Raw genomic sequence first — 21,793 nt, forward strand, 5'->3', positions numbered from 1 at the left:
CATTCTTATTACTTTCTCAAGAATTTTGTGTTTGTTTCGTGCCTTATTTTCAAGCATTTGTGACCCCCCCCCCCCCCCCCGGAAAATCATATAAAAACTTACTTAGAGAATTCTTGCTCCCTTGGGTACGACCTCGACTTACCCACTATACTAGTGGTAGTCTAGTTGAGAAATACTTTGATAGGGGCACAGCGGCTTTGGCCCTCGTCAAATTTGGCGCCGTTGCCGGGGAGCATCATTGTCTTCGTATAAGTTTTTGTGTGATTACTATTGGTGTGGACCCCATTGATGGTCCACACCCGTTCCACTAATTCACCTCTTCTTGATTTTGAATCAGAGATCGAGCGGATGCATTTATGGAACTTGAGGCAGGCCCTAGAAAACCTTGTTGTGGAGAACATGGCTGCTAGTACACTACGAGAGCTTACGGCTCCCAATCTTTCTCAACAACCTTTGGCGGTCGTAGTGCCACCATTAGATGTCGGTGAGTCCTTTGAGCTAAAGTCCGGTTTCATCAATCTCCTCCCGAAGTTCCATGGTTTAGCCAGTGAAGATCCCATCATGCATTTGGGAGAGTTCCACGACATATGCATGTGTAGCAAGCCGCCAATGTCACGGAGGAGCAATTCAAGATGCGGGCCTTTGGTTTCACTTTGAAGGACACCGCGAGAAATTGGTATTACCATCTTCCGGCGGGATCCATTGACACTTGGCCTAAGTTATACAAGGCCTTCCTCGACAAGTACTTCCCCGCTAGGACGCCTAGGCGCTCGCCTCTCGCCTAGGCGACCAGGCGATGACCAAAACGCCTTTCCTAGGTCAAGGCGGGCGTTATCCAAAAGGCGAGCGCCTCTCTCGCCTAGGCGACCAGGCGAAAAGGCGAAAGGCGGTCGCCTTTTGGATAAGGCATATTTTTCTTTGTTAATAATTGAAAATATGATGCAGTAAATATCTAAAAATATACAGATTTCTATCTTTTTAAGCTTGTAGATTGTTTAAGTTAAAAAATAGATTTTTTCTTCTTCTAATAATTATATTTTCCCCTAGATATTGCACATTAGATACTCATTTCATCTTCATTTTCTTTGTCTCTCAAATACGAACACCTTTTTCTTCTTTGTTTTCTTTCCTAATCTTAATCTTTATCCCAACAACTCTAATCTCTTCAATTCTCTCATCTTTTCTTCACATGTCTCCATATATTCTACGATATAGGCATGAGTTATAGCTTATACATATGATTTTATTGATTTTAGGATACTCAATGATATATTTCTTCTCTTGATGATAAAATTCATGAGTTTTATTGCATTATTTTAACCCATTAAGTATTTTGCAAAGATAAAACGCCTTTATCCTAAAGGCGCTCGCCTCTCGCCCCTCGCCTAGGCGATAGGACCCATTTCGCCTTTGGCCGCCTCTCGCTTTTTTCTTCACTGCCATCGCCAATGTTGAGCAAGCGGATGATGAGACGCTCTATGACTATTGTGAGCGTTTCATGAGGTTGTGCGCGAGTTGCCCGTTCCATGGGTTCGATGAGAAGGAATTAGTAATCCACCTCTACAACGGGTTACTAGATCAAGAGAGCAGGATTATAGACGCCGCATGCAATGGTAGTGTCTTGAACTTGACGCCCAAAATAGCCATGAGCCGGATCCATGATATAGCCGATGGCAAAAGAAGCTTTGGTCAGACGTATTCAAGAAAGGGAGTTCATGCTGTGAGCTCTAGTGTTCCCGATATAAGTAATACTTTGGTCTAGATCAAGAGCATGATCGAGACATTGGCTTTAACTAGGAACAATGACCTGCCGGCGCGGGCTTGTGGGGTTTGCACCGATGAATTCTACCCCACGGATATGTGTCCACAACTCCAGGATACTACTACTACCGTTGACGTCAATGCCGTGGGGGGGTATGGACCTCCTAGACCTCGATTCGATAACCAAGCCCATAACTACAACTAGAGGTGGAACGATCATACGGGGTTCCGATATGGTGATCCGTCTGGGGCCCAAAACAACTCTACTCATCCAGGTAATAATTTCCGACCCCAAGCTCAACCAAACCACCAATACCGGGCTCCTTATCAACCCAACAAACCACCGGGCTACGGACCTCCTAAGCCATCTACCGAGGATATGCTGAATTCCTTGACCACCCACTTTTCCTCTCATGTCCACAAAACGGAGTCTAGCATTAAAAGTATTGAGAAGCAACTCGGCCAACTTGCCGAGGCCATTTCCCAAACTTTCCAAGAGTTTGCCATCACAAACAATGGTGAATCCAAGGGAGAATGTAAGTGCTATTCATTTGCGGAGTGGAAAGGTGTGTGGAGATGCTTCCATAGCTGAAACGGGAGAAGAAACGGAGGAAGCCACAGAAACATTTCTGCGGGCACGGTTTCCTGACCGCGGTCGCGGCCCAGCCACTGTAAGAGATTTGGAAATTTCTGACCACCCGCAGGCGCGGAACACTGACTGCAATCGTGGATTAGCTACTGAGGCCAATGATGATGAAGCTAAGAAGGTTGAGGAGGAATACTATAAAGATCGAGGGGACTTCCGCCTTCGACAAGAGAACTATGTGCGACCTGATTTCCCTCCTCTCTATGTCGAAAAGCCTCCCGCACCTTTTCCAGAAGCCCTTAAAGACACTCGAAGGCCCGTCGATGACAAACAGCTCTTCGAGACATTTAGCAAGTGTGAAGTCAACATTCCCTTGCTCAAGCTCATCAAAAGCGTACCCCGTTACGCTAAGTTCTTGAAGGAGCTTTGCACGATCAAGCGAAAGCAAAAGCTTAAGGGGAAGCAAAAGGTGCAAGTGAGCAAAGGCGTCTCCGCGATGTTCCAACAAAAGGTGGCCAAGAAGTGTAGTGACCCGGTATGGTAAGCATTCCTTGCACTATTGGTGAGACTAAAATAGATAGTGCCATGCTAGATCTAGGTGCTTCTATTAACGTTTTTCCTTATTCTTTGTATAAGTTGCTCGGCCTAGGACCTTTGAATGAAACGGGAATTGTGATTCAATTGGCCGATAGATCTTCGGTTTACCCGAAAGGGATAGTTGAGGATGTATTGGTTATGGTTGATAACCTCATTTTTCCCGCGGATTTCTTTGTCTTAGACATAGCACAAGAGGCTAAGGATTCACTTATCCTACTTGGGCGGTCGTTTATGAAAACGACCAATACTAGAATTGACTTGGTGAGTGGTTCACTCACTTTTGAGTTTGATGGGGATGTTGTGAGCTATAACATTTACGATGCTATGAAACACACTAGTGATGATAACTCTTTGTTCTCTATCGATGTGATTGATCCAATTGTGCAAGATACGTTTGATGTATATGGTTTGGATGAGCTACAATCAGCGTTAGAGAATAGCTTGGTCGATTCGTCGCAGCTAGACCTCACTATGTCTTCCAACATGCGTGAAGTTTTAGCTCACTTGGACTAGAAAGAGCCATTTTTGGGCGGTGGGCCCATGTTACTAATTCCCGAGGCCAAAAGACCTCTTCCTTCTATAGTGCAGGCACCGGTGATTGAGCTACAACAACTTCCGGAGCATTTGAAGTATGCTTTCCTAGGTGAGAATGACACTCTACCGGTCATCATTTCTAGCACGCTTATGGGGGTTCAAGAGGAGAAATTGGTGAAGGTGCTCAAGAAGAATGTGACGGCTCTCGGATGGATTATAGCCGATATCAAGGGAATAAGCCCTTCTACTTGTATGCACCGGAATCTCCTAGAAGAAGGAGCCAAGCCTAGTAGGCAACCTCAGTGGCGACTTAATCCACCTATGATGGAGGTAGTGAAGAAGGAGGTGTTGAAGCTCCTACAAGCGGATATGATCTTCCCTATCTCGGATAGCAAGTGGGTAAGCCCTACACAAGTTGTCGCGAAGAAAGGAGGGATCACCGTTGTGGAAAACAAAAAAGGTGAGATGGTTCCTCAACGAGCACAAAAAGGATGGAGGGTTTTTATCGACTACCGGAAGCTGAACGCGGTGACTCGAAAGGACCACTTCCCCTTGCCCTTCATTGACCAAATGCTCTAGAGGCTTGCCGGACGGCCTTACTATTGTTTCCTAGATCGATGCTCGTGCTACTTTCAAGTGGCCATAGCCCCGGAAGATCAAGAGAAGATGACATTTACTTGCCCGTTTGGTACTTTTGCATACCTCCGGATGTCATTCGGGTTATGTAACGCACCCTGGACGTTTCAACAGTGTATGGTAAGTATCTTATCCGAATATATTGAGCACTTTATCGAGGTTTTTATGGATGATTTCACGGTACATGGGGATAGTTTTGACTCTTGCCTTCACCATTTGACACTTGTGCTTGAACGATGTGTTGAGACCAATTTGGTCTTGAACTCGGAAAAGTGTCATTTCATGGTTGATCATGGTATTGTGCTAGGTCATATAGTATCGTCCAAGGGTATCGAGGTCGATAAGGCAAAGATTGATGTGATTCAGTCCTTGCCTTATCCTACTAATGTTCATGAAGTGCGTTCCTTCTTAGGCCATGCAAGTTTTTACCGTCGGTTCATCAAGGATTTCTCCAAGATTTCCTCCCCCTTGTGCGAGTTGTTGAAGAAGGAGGTGACATTCGTGTTTAACGATGAGTGTAAGGGAGCCTTCGACACTCTTAAGTCCCACCTCACCGAAGCGCCCATCATCAAAGCGCCCGATTGGTCTCTTCCTTTTGAGATCATGTGTGACGCTAGTGATTATGCGGTGGGGGCGGTTCTTGGTCAGAAAATCGGAAGAGCTATGCATGTGATCTACTATGCTTCCATGACGTTGAATGGCGCCCAAAGAAATTACTCTAATACCGAGAAGGAGCTCCTAGCCGTGGTGTTCGCCCTTGATAAATTTCTCCAATACCTTTTGGGCACGAAGGTGATCATTCACACCGACCACGCGGCACATCGTTATCTAATGACGAAGAAAGAATCCAAAACAAGACTCATTCGGTGGATTTTGCTCTTAAGCGAGTTCGATGTAGAGATACGAGACAAGAAGGGGGTTGAGAACTCGGTGGCCGATCATCTTAGTCGGATCGTCCGTGAACACGAAGAGCTAACGTCGCGACCACTTGGCGATTTCCCGGACGAGTCCCTCTACGCCATGCATGCAGTAACAAAACCGCGGGCGCGGTCCATGAACCGCGGGCACGGGTCGTCTAAGCTGTCCCCAGATTGTACAACAAAAAGACTTCCGCGGGCGCGGCCGGGCGATCGCGGGTGCGGTTCCGAGGATGAGTTACTTTCCCTCCGCTCTCTCAAGCCGTGGTATGCTCACTTGGTCAATTCATTGGTGATAGAAGAATTCCCTCCCAACATCACCAAAGCGCAGAAAGACAAGATCAAGAGCGAAGCCAAGTACTACGTGTGGGATGATCCATACCTTTGGAAGCATTGTGTTGATAAAGTTATTCGAAGGTGTCTCCCGGATAATGTGGTACAATCGGTTCTCTCCTTTTGTCATTCTTATGCATGTGGGGGTCACTTTGGACCGAATAAGACGGCTCGAAAGGTATTGGACACCGGATTCTATTGGCCGCACATCTTTCGAGACACTTACGTGTTTTGCAAAGCTTGTGACCGGTGTCAGAGAGTCGGGAAAATCTCCCGAAGGAATGAGATGTTGCAAACACCATTAATCTTTTGTGAGATTTTTGATGTTTGGGGGATCGATTTCATGGGACCTTTTCCTAATTCTCTTGGGAATATATATATCTTGCTTGTGGTGGACTATGTTTCCAAGTGGGTGGAAGCAAAGACCACCAGGACTGATGACTCGAATGTGGTGTCTAGTTTTTTGAAGGAGAACATCTTCTCTCGGTTCGGGATCCCGAAGGCTCTCGTGAGCGATAGAGGAACTCATTTCGTGAATAGGACGGTGAGTGATCTTCTCAAGAAATACGACGTCACCCATAGAGTCTCTACCGCCTATCATCCGCAAAGCAATGGGTAAGCCAAGGGGATTCTTGAGAAGACGGTGGGCCTTAATAGGAAAGATTGGAGTCTCCATCTTGATGATGCTTTATGGGCATACCGTACCGCCTACAAGACACCCATTGGCATGTCTCCCTACCGGTTGGTTTTTATAAAGGGGTGTTATCTTCCCGTCGAGCTCGAGCACAAGGCTTGGTGGGCGGTCCGTAAGTGCAACATGGAGATGAATGAAGTGGGAGAGTTCCGGGCACTCCAAATCCATGAGCTAGAGGAAATTTGAAGAGAAGCGTATGAGAACGTTGTTATTTACAAGGAGAAAATGAAGGCATGGCATGATAAGAACGTGTTGAGAAAGGAATTCAAGGCTGGAGATAAGGTCCTTCTTTACAATTCTCGCCTTCAACTTTTCCCGGGAAAGCTACGGTCTCGGTGGAATGGTCCTTATGTGTTGGCCCGTGTTTTTCCCCATGGAGCGGTGGAGCTTTACGACACGGACAAGCACAATGTGTTCAAAGTCAATGGTCAAAGGTTAAAACCTTACCATGAGAATTTTTCCGAAGCGGTAGTTGAAGAATTGGCTCTCGAGGAGCCCGGGTCCGACGTCTAAAATTCCGGACCACGTCGTGCCACGACGTTACGACATTAACTAAGGCGTTGGTCGGGAGGCAACCCGATATTTGTAGCCATTAGTTGCAATAAGAAGCTAGAAGGTGGGGGGTTTGTTTTGAGGTTGAAGAAAGGAGACACAAGGACAAAGCTTCCAGAATATTTTCCGCGGTCGCGGTTCACCTGCCGCGGTCGCGGGTGATGCATTTCTAGTCAGTTTCAACAGAAGGTTTTCCGCGGGCGTGGTCGGGCGACCGCGGTCGTGGATTCCACTTTAGCAGCCATACACATACGCGGCCGCCACACTTAAACCACAAACCCTCATTTCTTTCTTCCTCAACCACAATTTCCCCTTTCTCCTCTCAAGAACACACTCACCCAAATCACTCTCCTCCACCCAAATCCTCCATATTCTTCTTCTCATCACTCAAATCCTTCATAAATCTTCACTGTCTACTCCATTTCCTCCCCAAATCCCCCACAATCCATCCAAAAAAACAAAGAAATTTCCCTAACCCTAAAAACTTCAATCCCCAATTTCTTCACTCCAAACCACTCCAATCCTCCTAGTTTCACCTTAGTTCGGCCAGAAAAGCGTTTAGGAGGCTTCCTCCTCCACGATTGTTGTGATTTTTGGGCGATTCCTGCGACTCAGATAATTCGCGCCCGCGATTTTGTCTGTGAGGCAGTTCGTCCTTCTTCGTGTGAGGTATCATTCTTCGATTTTTTGCTTCAGTTTTTTTGTTGGTGGTGCCCACCTAGGTTGCCTTAGTTTGGATTGTGAGTTCTTTGGAGTTATGCTTTGTGTTTGGGGTTGAGATTATGTGGTATATTGGAATTGTTGTTGTTGTTTGCGGTTGGGATTGGTGATGGCGAGTACGAGCAGGACTCCAAAGAGATCGAGGTAGGCCTCCCAAACGACTGAGTATGTGAAGAATGTGTGTGGGAAGGAGGTCATGCCCACCTAATTCTTCCACCATTGGACGCTTGAGTGTCGTGGCATGCACCACTTCACGGAGGCTTTTCTCTCCCATGGTGGCCTTGGGGGGTTTGTGCACCTCCGTGCTAAGACTTACGAGAACATGACTCGCGAGTTCTTGGCATCGTTGACCTTCCAGAGCCCCGAGGGTCTCCTTGAGAGTATCACCTTCACATACAAGGGGATTCTTTATGAGATGATGGCAGCTGAGATCCGCGACGCGTTGGGTATCACCAGGGAGCCCTCTCCGACTTGGGGCTCAGAGATGGTTCGGGACCGCCCCGTGCTTTGGTGGCAGACGATTACGGGGTCGACTTTCGGTGTGGACAGGGATACATACAACTATTATATCAGCCATCCCGCAATCCGTCTCACCCACAAAGTGCTCGCCATGTGTTTTTGTGGTCAAGGAGAAGTGAACAAGGTTTCCATTGGCGACCTTCAGTATTTATGGGCGATGTCCCCAGAGTGTGAGTTGACTCCGGACTGGGCGACTCTCTTCATTCAACGTTGTGTCTTGGCTCGAGAACGCCCGACCGGGAAGATCACTATGGGGGGTATGATCACCCTCCTAGTCGAGAGTCTGGTGGATATTGACCACCTTGATGCTGATGATCGTGATGACCCGCCCCTCCGCGGGAGCATTCGGTATGACGAGGCGTGGTTGCTCCACAACCACATGTTGTTCCGGTTTCGAGAGGGCTACCAGTTCTTGTGGCCTTAATGGAAGACCGGCGACTCGTACATCCGTCTTCCCAGGACCTTCGTCTACGGGCCATCTCATACTTTCCTCCTCCCGCCGGGCGACACGACGGGGATCCAGGTTCAGAACTCTGCTTGGCCAGCGCATGCTAGCGCGACTCGCGGTGGCCCGAGCCGCGGCCCCTCCGGTTCCGGTTCCTCACCAGACAGTTGCTGGTCCGTCGGGTGCTCAGCAGGGTCCGGAGCCGTGGGACAGCCTTTTCTCTGAGCTCGGGCATATTACTGATCAGATGGGCAGGCTCCAGACTCATTTTGGTGAGCTCGGAGAGAGTATGGCATGGATTCGGGCAGATCAGGCGGATTTTCGTCAGTATGTGGAGACCTGCATTGCCGGGTTTGATGAGCGGCTCCAGGGCATTCAAGAGGAGCAGGCCGGGTTGAGGCAGTATGTGGAAACTCGGTTCAACTATTATACGGGTCAGTGGGAGAATTTCTACTCCCATTACTCGTCGCCGCCTTCAGACCAATGAGGTACGTTTGCTTCCCTCTTTCCCTATTATTCTTGTTCTCTTTTGCTGCATTGAGGACATTGCGCTATTCTAATGTGGGGGAGGTTAGTATTTGTAGGGTGCGTGTAGGTTGTGTGTTTGCTTGTTTTGGTTGTTTCTAGCTAGTTGTTTGTTTTTTATTTGTTTTGTTTTGCTTATTGAGTCGGTTGTTGCACCCCATGATTTGCATTGTTGATTGGTTCTCGTACTAGTGCTCATGCTTTGGATCTTTTTATTATGTTTTGGTTCTTCGAGGTTGCAAATGCATTATGATGATGATGATAGTGTTTTATTATGCTTTTGACATTTATTTGGAGCATGCGGACTTTTATAGGATTATGTATGGACCGATTCTCGTTACTTAGGCGTTTTGTCACTTAGGAGTGGTCTTCTTTGGATGTTTGCTTTAGAACTTGCTTATACGTCTTTTTCGAAGCCCTAGGTGCTGAGGTTTTTTTGCATAACACTTGATTGAGACGGGAAATTGTCACATTATTGAAAAACAAAAATATCACTAAATAAAAGCATACAAAGAACACGACGTAGTGTTTATAGTGCTTAAAAAAGAAAACTTCTAACATTTGCCTGATGAGCACGTGATATCCGAGGTTGAAACAACACTGAGGTTTCGATCCTCTGATGGCTACGTGAAAAAGTCTTATAGTGTTGGGCCGGTTTGAAAAACATCCGGGTCCCCAAAAAACAAAAAAGAGTAGATTTTGTGATTTATAAACATCTCTTGATTTGTTTCGCACCTTGCCCTGTGGTTAGTCTTGGATGTGTTTGCATGTTTTTAGAGTGCCATTTAGGGATAGAGCATGAATTTGTGAGGGCATGTTTGGTATTTGAGTTGAGAAACTTATATCTTTTTATCATTGGACGATGCATGCTAGGAAGGGAAGATGTCTTTAGTTTAATTTAGCATAATTTTCATGCATATATCATTTGGATTGAGACAACCATTGCATACTTTTAAGATCTATTGTGAATGTGCTTGCGTAGGATCTGGAACATGCAAAGAAGGGGGTGTTTGCAACATGTTTGGTTTTGTCTTATTGGGTAGTCTCTTGTAGGGTCGTAGTCTTCGTTGTCTTTGTTGAAAACAGGTGTTAGAGAGATTTTTGGACACATGGTTGGAGAGTTCGAGTTACCCCATGCTCGCCTAGGCCTTCAAGCTTACTCGAGGACGAGCAAGATTTAAGTGTGGGGGAACTCCACTATGGAAGAATGCTTGAATGGATTTAGTAATAGAATTTTTGACAATAGACCAATATGCTTGGTAGAATTCTGCTTGAAAGCCATCAGGACCACAAGTTTTGTTTTTAGGTAAGTTCATAACAATATTTTTTTATTTCGACTTCTGTTGGGTTTTTAAGTAAAAGAACATTATTTTCATGAGAAATTATAGAAGGGATTATTTGAAAGTCTTGAATATTAATAGGGTTGATATGTTGAGGATTAAATCTTAAAATAAGATCTTTGTAATTGCCTCTCGTATGTCTTTCTGATTTACGTGTTGGATACCATCTAAGGATGTGAAAGCGGTAATTTTTTGCTTAAAAATTCTCTGTTTTTCTACTTGTTGGAAATATTTTGTGTTTTTGTCCATGTGGAAGGTATTTTGAACTTTTTCCCAGGTAACCAATCTGTGTGTTAAAAAGATAGGAGTGAATTATATTGATTTGAAATGTTATGGAGTTTATTTAACGTGTTTGTACTGTTTGGATTATTTAGTAGTTCTTTTTGGGTATTTATTAAGTTTGAAAAGTTTAGAGTAATTTATTATGATTGTTGTTGGTGAATTGTTTTTTCCAGTTTTTCGAAAGTTGTTTTAATTTGCGTTGTTGCATATGAAGATTGAACATAAAAGATCCTTCTTGGTTAAAATTCCAAGCATTTCTTACCAGGTGGATGTATTGTGGATGTTCGATCCAAGCATTTTCGAATCGAAAAGGATATTTTTTGAAATCAGTTTTGTTTTCTAATTTTAATATTATGCAACAATGATCGGAAGTTGTGAAAGGAAGATGATTAATTTCAATTGTTTTGTACTAGTTATTAATAATTGGTAGAATCATACATCGATCTAATTTTTCTAATATGGTCGATGAAAAGTCAAGGGATTTTTTCCAAGTAAATGGAAAACCTTTGGAAGGAACTGTAATTAGTCCAAAATTATTCGTAAGATTATTAATTCTACGGAATCTATGGTGATCAGGGATGCAACCTCCCCATTTGTCAGAAGCGCAAGCAATTTCGTTAAAGTCTCCCATTAGGAAGAAAGGTAAATTATATTTAGAAATTTTTCTATATATTTTGTCCCAAAAGGCTGTTTTGAAATTATCATTAGAAGGGGCATAAATGAATATCATTATAAATTCAAAAATTTTGTTATTATATTTAACTATGATGATGTTGTTTTTATTATAACAAACTTTGAAGAAATTAGTGTTAATTGAATGAGAGATTAATAACCAGAGACCGCCTTTTGATTGATCTGCATGGCTTATGTGTATATTTTTATTCCTAATTTGTGTATAAAATTATTATTGGGAATATTGTTCGATTTGGTTTCTGCTAAACATAATATATATAGAGTATTATATCTTTTAATAAATGAAATTTTGGTCCAAAAATCTGTACGTCTGGTACCCCGGCAATTCCAGTATGAGATATTCACATATAAACTGTAAAAAATATGTTAACTAAAAGGTGTCGCACGACACAGCATGAAGGATACCGAAAGTATCAAATGTAAGAAAATGTATATAACGTGAAGGATACCGAAAGTATCAATTGTAAGAAAATGTATATAACGTGAAGGATACCCGAAAATATCAATTATATGATAATATATATAAAGAGAAGGAGACCTTTCAGTATCAACAATAATAATTATATACCAATCATGATTCAGGGTATACGATATATAAAATTCATAAATAACATAGTGAAAAGTAAAGCATATATAATGTCCAGACTTCCGTAGATGAGGAGGATTATGTAAACAATGACAACAAGGCATGCATTGAGAGAAGCATAAACAGCTGTCCTGAAAGGAGATCAACACATGTGAGTATTTAGAAATGGGATTGTTAGTAAATATAGACCACATGTCAATATAATAGCGACTAGGAAAACACTAGGTAACATTACATTATGCCATGATATTAGACAGTAGAAGACAAGGATATCTTTTGACCGATTAATTAAATACCAAGTGATGAGCAATAATAGATAAATCATCATATATGACAAATCCTGAAAAGAGATGTTTTGATAAATATTATGTAGGTTTCTAAAGAACCTTATAATAACCTTTATAATCATCATACAAGATTCAAACTCAGATAATTTGGGATAGATACTATGGGTGATGTCTTGAACTAGATTGCCATTGGGTTTACAATGATAAGGGGATAACATAAGAAAGACAACCTCATAATTGTTAAGGGCAGCAAATAGGCTACAATGCAGGGATAAAGAAGGCGTCACACATTCTACAAAAAATGAATAAATGTAAAAGACATAATTTAGAGATATGAAGCAGTGAAGATAAGGAATAAGAACTAACACCGGAAACAAGTAGTCTGAGTTGAGGTATGTTTTAGCAAGACTTGTATTGTGCAGGGAAAAGGTTAGGAGAACTTGGTAGACTATGTTAGTTAGTTTGATGATGAAAATACTTAAGTGAAAAGTATTATAACAAAGGGCAGTGACATGGGAGAGTAGTGCTTTAGTTTGAAAAAGTGATTGTATAAACATGGGCTCAATATAACAAACTATATGAATGAATGATACTGAGGGAGGATGCCTATGATCCATAAAATACAAGGATAGATTTTACAGGAGAAAGATCACATAATAACATGAAATAGAGAATATGTATAAAAATTTAGCAAACATTGAGAGTTACACTAGTGCATCAGAGAATACACATCTTGATCATATGGGATGTGAAGACAAAGATGCAGTAAGGGCATATTGGTAGGAATTTGTAACCTTGTTTAGCATGCGGTATCAATATTTGATCATAATTAATGTAAAGTCAAGGATGCAGATAAAATAGTTTGGTAGAAATCAATAATCCATTTTTAACATGCAGTATTAGTGCGTACTGACAACCATATATCTTTAAAAAATATGCTTGAAAGAGGGCATGCTATAGTCAGTTCAGTTCCTACCATGTTTCTGTAATTAATAAACATAAGTGGTTGAATTACATACCTGATGCTGAGCAGAGAAGTGGGCAGATGATATAGGAATAAACAGATGATATCGACTTGCTTTGGAAGGTCCGAATAAACAACTTATATGGATTGAACTCCATGTACAGTGCAATATGAAGTAGGTAACTTACTAGTTCTCAAAATCTGAAGAAGGACGGAATCATCACCATTATACAGTAAAATAGTCATATTTGCATGTTGAAATTGAAAATCTCAAATCTAACATTCCCAGAACCCTAAAAATGTAATTGAAGTTGATTAATCCGAAATTGTAGTGTTGCGATTGATAATTGATAAAGGACATAACAAAATTGAGAAGATAATCAAAGAGGATAAACGCAAGCATAATGGGAAGGCCTTCAAGCCAAAATGAAGGGCTCTCGAAGGAGCCATAGACTAATATAGATCGAAACTGAAATTGGAACAAAACAAAGGGTCAGAGAGACATATCTTTGGTATTTGGATGCAATTGATGTTCGTGCTGGAACTAACTCTTCCAGATCTAGATTTCCTCGAGCCGACTGAAGAAAGGACGCCAATCGGAAAGAGATCGAAGACGAAACCAGCAAATCAACGGAGAAGCCCCTGCAATCACCCAAGGAGAGACCCTATGTACCGGACTAGCCTTCCTCCGAGCCCCAAGCGCCACCGAATCGAGCCCACCGACAAACCCTCAACCTAGAGAGAAATGGGAGCACCACTCTCTAGAAAGAGTCCTCGAATCTTTTGGACTGCTAACCTGTTCCACGCAAGGTTGCCCATCGTTTCTTTCACCCTTGTACGTGACTGACACAAGCCTCTTCGCAATCGCTTGTGGATGGTTATGTTTTGGGTTCACGATGCTATTATAAAATGAACTTTAATGCTAACTCGGCACTAAATTATTACGAAGTGCTTATTCATAATCTTTGTTCGAGGTGATTGAAATCTTTACGGAAGATCTTAACTCTATGTTAATTAATTTTAATCATAAGAACTTACGTCTCTTTCATGACCCAAAAAATATGGAAACCCCTATTCAAATAGAGCATATGTACATAAGTACATCATCACAACAAAAATATAAAAAAAACCCGATATCAATCACGAGAATGATTTTGGCACATGCGATTAAACAAGAATAAAATTGGAGGCCATATATTAATACAGGAAAAAGACAATTTCCATTAATCTTGTCGTTTATTCATTAAAACTTACACGCAGCCAGGAATCTAGCTCATTCAACAATATGAAATCTTGAGTTGACAGTCACTAAACCTAGAATAAAAATTGGATTTGTTCTTTTACTAAATTACTGTATAGTCCTTGTTGCCACAAATTTTGGATTTTGCACCTTCAAAATATGGAGTATATTCGATTTGTTACTTTTGATTGTACGAGTTCTTTTTTCTCTATCCTCTCAATCTTTAGTACCAATTCCACATACAACTTCCAGAACCACATCGATTTCTCTCCACAATATTTTGGTCTGTGGCTTTAATACTGCTAAATTCGGAAGTTGCTCGTCGATTTGTTGCTCATTGTTTCTGATTTTCGTTTGAATCACGTTTTGGTTTGTTGATTTGTAGGTTTTTGCAGAGCGTTTTTCTTTGTTCTTTCAGCTTCAATGGCGGCCGAGGGGAAAGTTCCGCTATTGGAAAAGGTGTACTATGAGAACTGCTCAGGGTGTAGGATAGAGAAGCGGAAGCAAACTCAACAATCTGTTCCTTATAGAACTCTCTTTTCAGTATGGATGATTATGCTTTCGAGTTGTACGTTTCTTTGTTCCTTTCTATAATTTTTAATGCTGCCTTTTTGTATGCTCATTTTTTACTAGTTTTGACGATCTGGTGCTTGTTGATTGCTTACTTTGCAGCTCTTCCGATTTCGTCACTCTTCCCATTCTTATACTTCATGGTGAGATTACGCACTTTTAGAAAGTTCTTCGTTAAACAAATGTGCCTATTTGATGACACTGTTTGTGTAGGTTAGAGACTTCCATATAGCTGAAAGAGAAGAAGATACAAGTTACTATGCTGGTTATGTTGGTTAGTTTATTGTCCAACAATCTAATTGCTATGAGATCTTACAAAATAATAATCTGGTAGTGGATCAGTAATTTCTTGGTGATTTCTGTTTTGCAGGATCTGCTTTATGTTAGGCAGGGCATTGACCTCAGTTTTCTGGGGAGTAATGGCTGATCGTTATGGTCGGAAACCTGTAATTATTATAGGCATTTTCACCGTGTTAGTGTTCAACATACTCAATTCTATCTCTCTTTGTTTGTGCACTAAACATACTTCAAATGGCGAAGAAAATGACATGTGTGTTTGTTCTGTTGTCAGGGCTGTGTTCAATATTTTGTTTGGCTTGAGTGGTGAACTTCTGGATGGCCATTATCTCAAGGTTCCTACTAGTAGCTTGAATGGTTGTTTGGACCATTAAAGGTATCCGTTCATATCACAAACATGCATAGCAACTGCCTTCCTGTGTTGGACCAATTTCTTTATTTGATGAGTAATTGTTCATCTGTAGGCCTATGCAACTGAAGTTTGCAGAGAAGAACACCAAGCTATTGGCCTGTCAATGGTATGTTTTTCCTCTCCTATTGACACTGCTTTGACATGTACGTGGAACTAGTATCTGAATAGATTACCCTCCAGATTACTACAGCTTGGAGTATAGGACTTGTAATTGGGCCTGCTCTTGGAGGTTTGCTTGCCCAGTCAGCTACTCTTTCTTCTCATGAAGTTTTCTGTCTTATTGGTTAACTGGATAATTGTCACATTTGAGTGCCCCTCAAAAGCAGCCTTTTTACTGACTAAAGGATGATCAAAGAACCTGTCTGGACGAAATTAACATAATTGATTATGTATTTCTTGTAAAATCAAAGACCACTACATCATTATCTGCATTACCACGCGATATGTAATACTAGCTTGCTTTGCTCAAGTATTTTTTTTCCTTATTAGATTTACTAACATATTGATGTTCCTTTGCTATATAGCCTGCTGAAAAGTATCCCAGTTTCTTCTCTGAAGAATCAATATTCGGAAGGTCAGTTTTTAATCCTATCTCGTTTGTCAGTGATGTCTTGAAGTTGGGTATATGTGTTTATTTAATCTCATATTCACACTAAAATTCTGATTTTATCTGCAGATTTCCATATTTCTTGCCATGTCTTTGTATCTCAGTCATTGCGTTCGGATTTTTTATCTCCACTTTCTGGCTAGAGGTAATTTTAAACCACTATACTTGTATAACGCTATGCATTATTGTTTATAGTTGACACATTTCAGGCTAGAGTATTCAAATCTGGCATCTATTTGAAATTGTGTTAGTCCGTTTCCTATTGGTTGCAAATTCTTGAGACTGGAATTATAATATTGCAGGAATCACTGCACAATCATCCTGTAACAACATCACATGATGACGCCCTGGAGTCTGCAACTTGTCGGTCAACTTCCCAAAAAAGCTTATTAAAGAATTGGCCATTGATGTCGTCTATTATGGTGTACTGCATCTTTGCACTTGTTGACATGGCTTATGCAGAGGTAATTTATTTAAATCAGTGCTTAGTTTCAAGTCATAAATAAATTGGAGGTTTATTGTTTTCTTCAATTGTAAGTAAACTCATAATAACAGATTAGTATGATCTATTATGCAGATATTCTCACTGTGGGCTGTGAGTCCGCGTAGTTTAGGGGGGCTAAGCTATTCAACTAATGATGTTGGTCAAATTCTTTCTATAACTGGTATGTCAACTGTATTACTGTCTTGTTTTGCCTACATTTTAGCATCCTCATTCTATCATTTTGGGTTATGTTAAAATCAGGTTTTGGGATGTTAGTATATCAGTTCTTTGGTTATCCATACTTGGACAGAGTATTCGGTCCCATTACACAGCTCGAATAGCTAGTGTAAGCTCATTCTCAACACCCTAATTGCACCAAAAGACTATAACTTCCAACTAATCAAAATCAATGTGCAGATTCTTTCAATACCTACTTTACAAAGCTATCCTTTCATAGCACTTCTCTCTGGATTGAGCCTTACACTAACCCTTAATTGCGCGTCCGTGATCAAGAACATTTTGGCTGTATGTCTTTCGTTCTCTCGTATTTATTCTTCTAACAAACATATAACATAATTTCAACTCCATACCCTTATTTTACCGTGTTCAGACGTCTATCATTACCAGCACTACCATTCTGCAAAACAGAGCCGTGGTAAATCCTCTCGCCATATTTACATTGATTATATCTTCATTTACTTTCAAATTAACTAGACGTAAGTTACTATTGCAGGATCAGGATCAAAGAGGAGCTGCCAATGGCATAGCTATAACGCTCATGTCTTTATCTAGAACTATTGGCCCAGCTGGTGGAGGTGCACTGTAAGTACAATACACATGCATATATTAAACACACATTTGCTTCATCTCAGAAACAACTCTTTGCATTACAGCTGTCTTGGGCACAAAAGCGTAGATATGCCACTTCTTTCCAGGTACATGTTATAAAGTATTATGTTTCTTGTATCTTTCCAACCTCACAAATTATCTCACTTTTGGTTTCTTAGGTACACATATGGTGTTCTTTCTGCTAAGCGTACTGGAGTTCATTGGATTTTCATCCACATTCAAACCCTTCCTCGTTGTAGCATCAGCCAACACGTCATGATAAGAATCTATGTTTAGTTACTAGACTAATTTGAAATAATCTTTTTAGGTCATTTTTCGTAATGAGCTATTCTTTAACTACTTACGAATGTCAATCGAGTTTAACATTTCTAAGTCTTGAGTTTTTAATCTAGGCAAAATTAGTTAAAAGTAACCCAACTGTTATAAGAATGTAAAAAAAACAGTTTAGTAATAATTTTGTATCAGACACTGCAAAGACTAACAAGGCCAAAAAGCTTACATCATCCCTAATCTTTTAGAATAAGGGAAATAATAGATTCATTTATAATTTCGGGAGAGATGGTGAAGAGAGGAAGCGTAGGACTTCAGACTACCGACTCGCCCATAGAGTCCTAGCCGATCTTGAGAAGAGTGGTTGGAACCCATTCGGTGCCAGTGCTTTGAGACTTCCTATACCTTTCAATTCCGGGAGCGTATATGGATTTTTTAGAAAAAAGAGACCACTGACTTTTCCAGTAATGACGGGTTCGTAATCAAACTACCATCGTCACTTTATGCGCTTTCACTTGATTATGCTTTCTACATACCAAAGTCGAAAGGTGAAAAATTTTTGTATTACAGTCACCCTCCTTCAGCCACATCTCACAAAATCTTTGTCTCCACATTATTTCATCGTTCTTGAACACCTCGGCTAACTCCTCATGAGCGTGTTTCTCCTCCCTAATGAGTCCATCCATCGCTTGGGTCTGAAGCTCTTATGAAATTTTCTCTATACAACCAAACAATCTCGACTTTTTCTCGTGAAGATTGCCAAAGACTCTTGTTCCGGGTGGGAGGCCCACATGGCCTCGAAACGGAAAGGTCAATGACTCCCAGAAAGGTGTTATCAAGGTTTGAGATGGAATAGTACTGGAGAGTGGTTGGACCCAAATTTAGGGAGATGGCGCACAGAAGCATCGGGCCACCGAAAGGAAGGCCTCAATAGAAGCAAACACCCTATCAAGCCTCTTATCTATATAATTTCTGGCTGAAGTATCCGATGACCAAGTATACTTGGACAGTTGGACCTCAAAAGCCCATGAGGCTTTTGCATTGGGGAGGTTCGGGTTTGTTTCATCCGAATTCCGCTTAAACTAGTTTAACGGACCTTAATTTCTCAATGTGGTACCCCCAACATTAAAGAATTTTAAGGTTGTTTGACAAATTCATTTATCCAGCTTTAACCTCTAATTAATAGTAGTATTAATTATAAGAAAAAAAGTAGGCATCTCGTACATCATAAAGAGTGGAAATTAGCATCAACTACAAGCATATTAGGCACAAATGGAGCATATTGTCGTAATCTTCCACTTTGTAGAGCAAAGTGTCCAAATACAAGGATTACGTGCACAAGGGAGAAGACGCGAAATGCGAGGTACGAACACGGGCCAAGAGAGAAGCAAAAGGGGCAATTTGCCCTGGCACGACCGCGCCTTAGCCTCGTGCGGGCGAATAGAGCCAATCGTCCAGTGGCACGACCGCGCCACACAAGACGCGCCCACTTCCTAGCCACTGAGGACGGCGCAATCAAGCAACACAGAGACGCGCTCGCGCCCTTGCTAAATCCTGGTCTGCGAGAAGCTTTAGCTCCGTGGGTTTAATTGAGCTTTTTACCTAGATTTTGTATAGTTTCGGGCTGGGCTTTGAACACTTATCCCTAGGATTGTTCTATTATTTATAGGGAGCTTTGCCTCCTCCTTAATCACAATACTTTCTACAAAATAATTTCTTAGCTTTGTTAGGATGAAGAGAGAGTAATCTCCTAAGCTTTGTTCTCCGGTTGAGGCCTGATGCATGCTTATATATCGAAAATGTAGGCATATATGTTAAAAAATGCATGCTTATTTTTCCAAATGCATTCAAGTTGAGCTGATAATGAATACAAAATCAAATGCAAGTTTATGCGGTGAGAGTGCATGCTTATGTGCAAAAAAGTGCATGTTTATGTGCTAAAAAATGCATGCAAAGCATACAAGCATAAAAGGTTTCCGACTTAGCATTTTTTCAACGTGCATTTTTTTATTTGCATAAAAGGGTCTCCGACATGCATTTTTTCGACATGCATATATGGGCTTCCAGCATGCATTTTTTTGACATGTATAAAAGAATCTCCGACGTGTATTTTTGTAGAGTTTATCGAACAACCTAGATTTGTTCTCATTTTATATCATAAATATTATTTGTACCCTTAAACTGCACAAATCATTATATTAATTACACTTCTTTTAATAATATACCATTTAAATTTATAATTTAACTTATAATATCGAATAATCAAGTAAATTTTTTATGAAAATTGTACTAATAATTTCTACTTCATTTCATAGTATACCGAACAGAACCCTAGTCCTTAACCTCACTCAATTAAACTACCAAGTACTATAATCTACGTAATGGATCATTGAATGGTAAACGTCACGTACATAAGGACTTCTGTATTACGTAGCCGGCAGGACATATATAAAGTATGACATACATGTAAACCGCTAATCAAACTAAAGCATACGTTTTTTTTTTGTTTTGAAACGAAATAAAGCATACGTTACACAAGTACATCGCATATAATACGTGGTAAAGTATTATCCGATAGCAATGATGAGAATGATTTGAGCAAATGCGATTAAACAGGAATAAAAATTGGAGGCCATATATTCATACACGAAAAAGACACCTTTCATTAATCTTGTCGTTTATTCATTAACCCTTACACGCAGGAATCTAGCTCATTCAACTATAAAATAACATCGCTACGTCTAATCTTACATCTAACCAAACCTAGAATAAAACTTAGATTTGTTCTTTTGCATATTATTGTATATTTGGATTCGTACTTGTTCAGATTGCCACTTAAAACATCGATTTCTCTCCACATTTCGCCACTCGGAACCAATCCTTGATACTGTTGAATTTTCGTAGGTTGCTCGTCGATTTGTTGCTGCTTCATTCTCCTGATTGATTCTGATTTTCGTTCGGTTCACGTTTTGGTTTGTTGATTTGCAGGTTTTCGTAGCGGAAGCAGCTAGATTTGATCTTTGTTCTTTCAGCTTCAATGGCGGCCGAGGGGAAAGTGCCGCTATTGGAAAAGGTGTACCATGAGAACTGTTCAGGGTGTAGGATAGAGAGGAGGAAGCAAACTCAACAATCTGTTCCTTACAAAACTCTCTTTTCAGTATGGATGATTATGCTTTCGAGTTGTACGTTTCTTTGTTCTTGTCTATAATTTTTATTGCTACCTTTTTGTATGCTCATTTTTTACTAGTTTTTGACGATCTGGTGTTTGTTGGTGGCTTACTTTTGTAGCTCTTCCGATTTCGTCACTCTTCCCATTCTTATACTTCATGGTGAGATTATGCACTTTTAGAAAGTCCTTCATTAAAAAAATTTGCCTAGTTGATGACACTGTTTATGTAGGTTAGAGACTTCCATATAGCTGAAAGAGAAGAAGATACAAGTTACTATGCTGGTTATGTTGGTTAGTTTATTGTTCATCGATCTGATTGCTTATATGATCTTATAAAATAATAATATGGCAATGGCGGTTTCTGTTTTGCAGGATCTGCTTTTATGTTAGGCAGGGCCTTGACCTCAGTTTTCTGGGGAGTAATGGCTGATCGTTATGGTCGAAAACCTGTAATTATTATAGGCATTTTCACCGTGTTAGTGTTCAACATACTCAATTCATCTCTCTTTGTTTGTGCACTAAACAAATTCAAATGGGAAAGAAAATGACATGCGTGTTTTCCTGTTGTCAGTGCTGTGTTCAATACTTTGTTTGGCTTGAGTGTGAACTTCTGGATGGCCATCATCTCAAGGTTTCTTCTTGGGTAGTTTGAATGGGTTATTTGGACCAATTAAGGTATCCATTTGTACATCAACTCCCTTCCTGTGTTGGACCAATTTGTTTATTTGGAGTAATTGTTCATCTGTAGGCCTATGCAACTGAAGTTTGCAGAGAAGAACACCAAGCTATTGGGTTGTCGACGGTATGTTTTCCCCCTCTAATTGAAACTGCTTTGATGTGTAAGTGGAATGGTATTCACCCATAGGTCATCTCCAGATTTCTACAGCTTGGAGTATAGGACTTGTAATTGGGCCTGCTCTTGGA

General features: G+C 40.9%; 1 protein-coding gene across 1 annotated transcript; it reads left to right on the forward strand.

Moving 5' to 3' along the window:
• The first annotated feature begins 14,370 nt into the window (after positions 1 to 14,370).
• LOC141250544 (uncharacterized) lies at positions 14,371 to 17,822 on the forward strand. The gene is given in 22 exon segments (XM_073670017.1): positions 14,371 to 14,375; positions 14,439 to 14,494; positions 14,597 to 14,779; positions 14,884 to 14,924; positions 14,995 to 15,059; positions 15,152 to 15,288; positions 15,383 to 15,425; positions 15,427 to 15,454; positions 15,543 to 15,596; positions 15,671 to 15,736; positions 16,015 to 16,064; positions 16,167 to 16,242; positions 16,349 to 16,561; positions 16,675 to 16,762; positions 16,843 to 16,908; positions 16,911 to 16,927; positions 16,999 to 17,106; positions 17,192 to 17,236; positions 17,315 to 17,407; positions 17,475 to 17,515; positions 17,587 to 17,682; positions 17,738 to 17,822. Coding segments are annotated over 22 exon segments (1,656 nt in total).
• Positions 17,823 to 21,793: the final 3,971 nt, after the last annotated feature.

The sequence above is a fragment of the Phyllobates terribilis genome, unplaced genomic scaffold (genome assembly GCF_046119375.1).
Source record: "Phyllobates terribilis strain yellow unplaced genomic scaffold, ASM4611937v1 Scaffold_5872__1_contigs__length_48549, whole genome shotgun sequence".
Lineage (NCBI taxonomy): Eukaryota > Metazoa > Chordata > Amphibia > Anura > Dendrobatidae > Phyllobates > Phyllobates terribilis.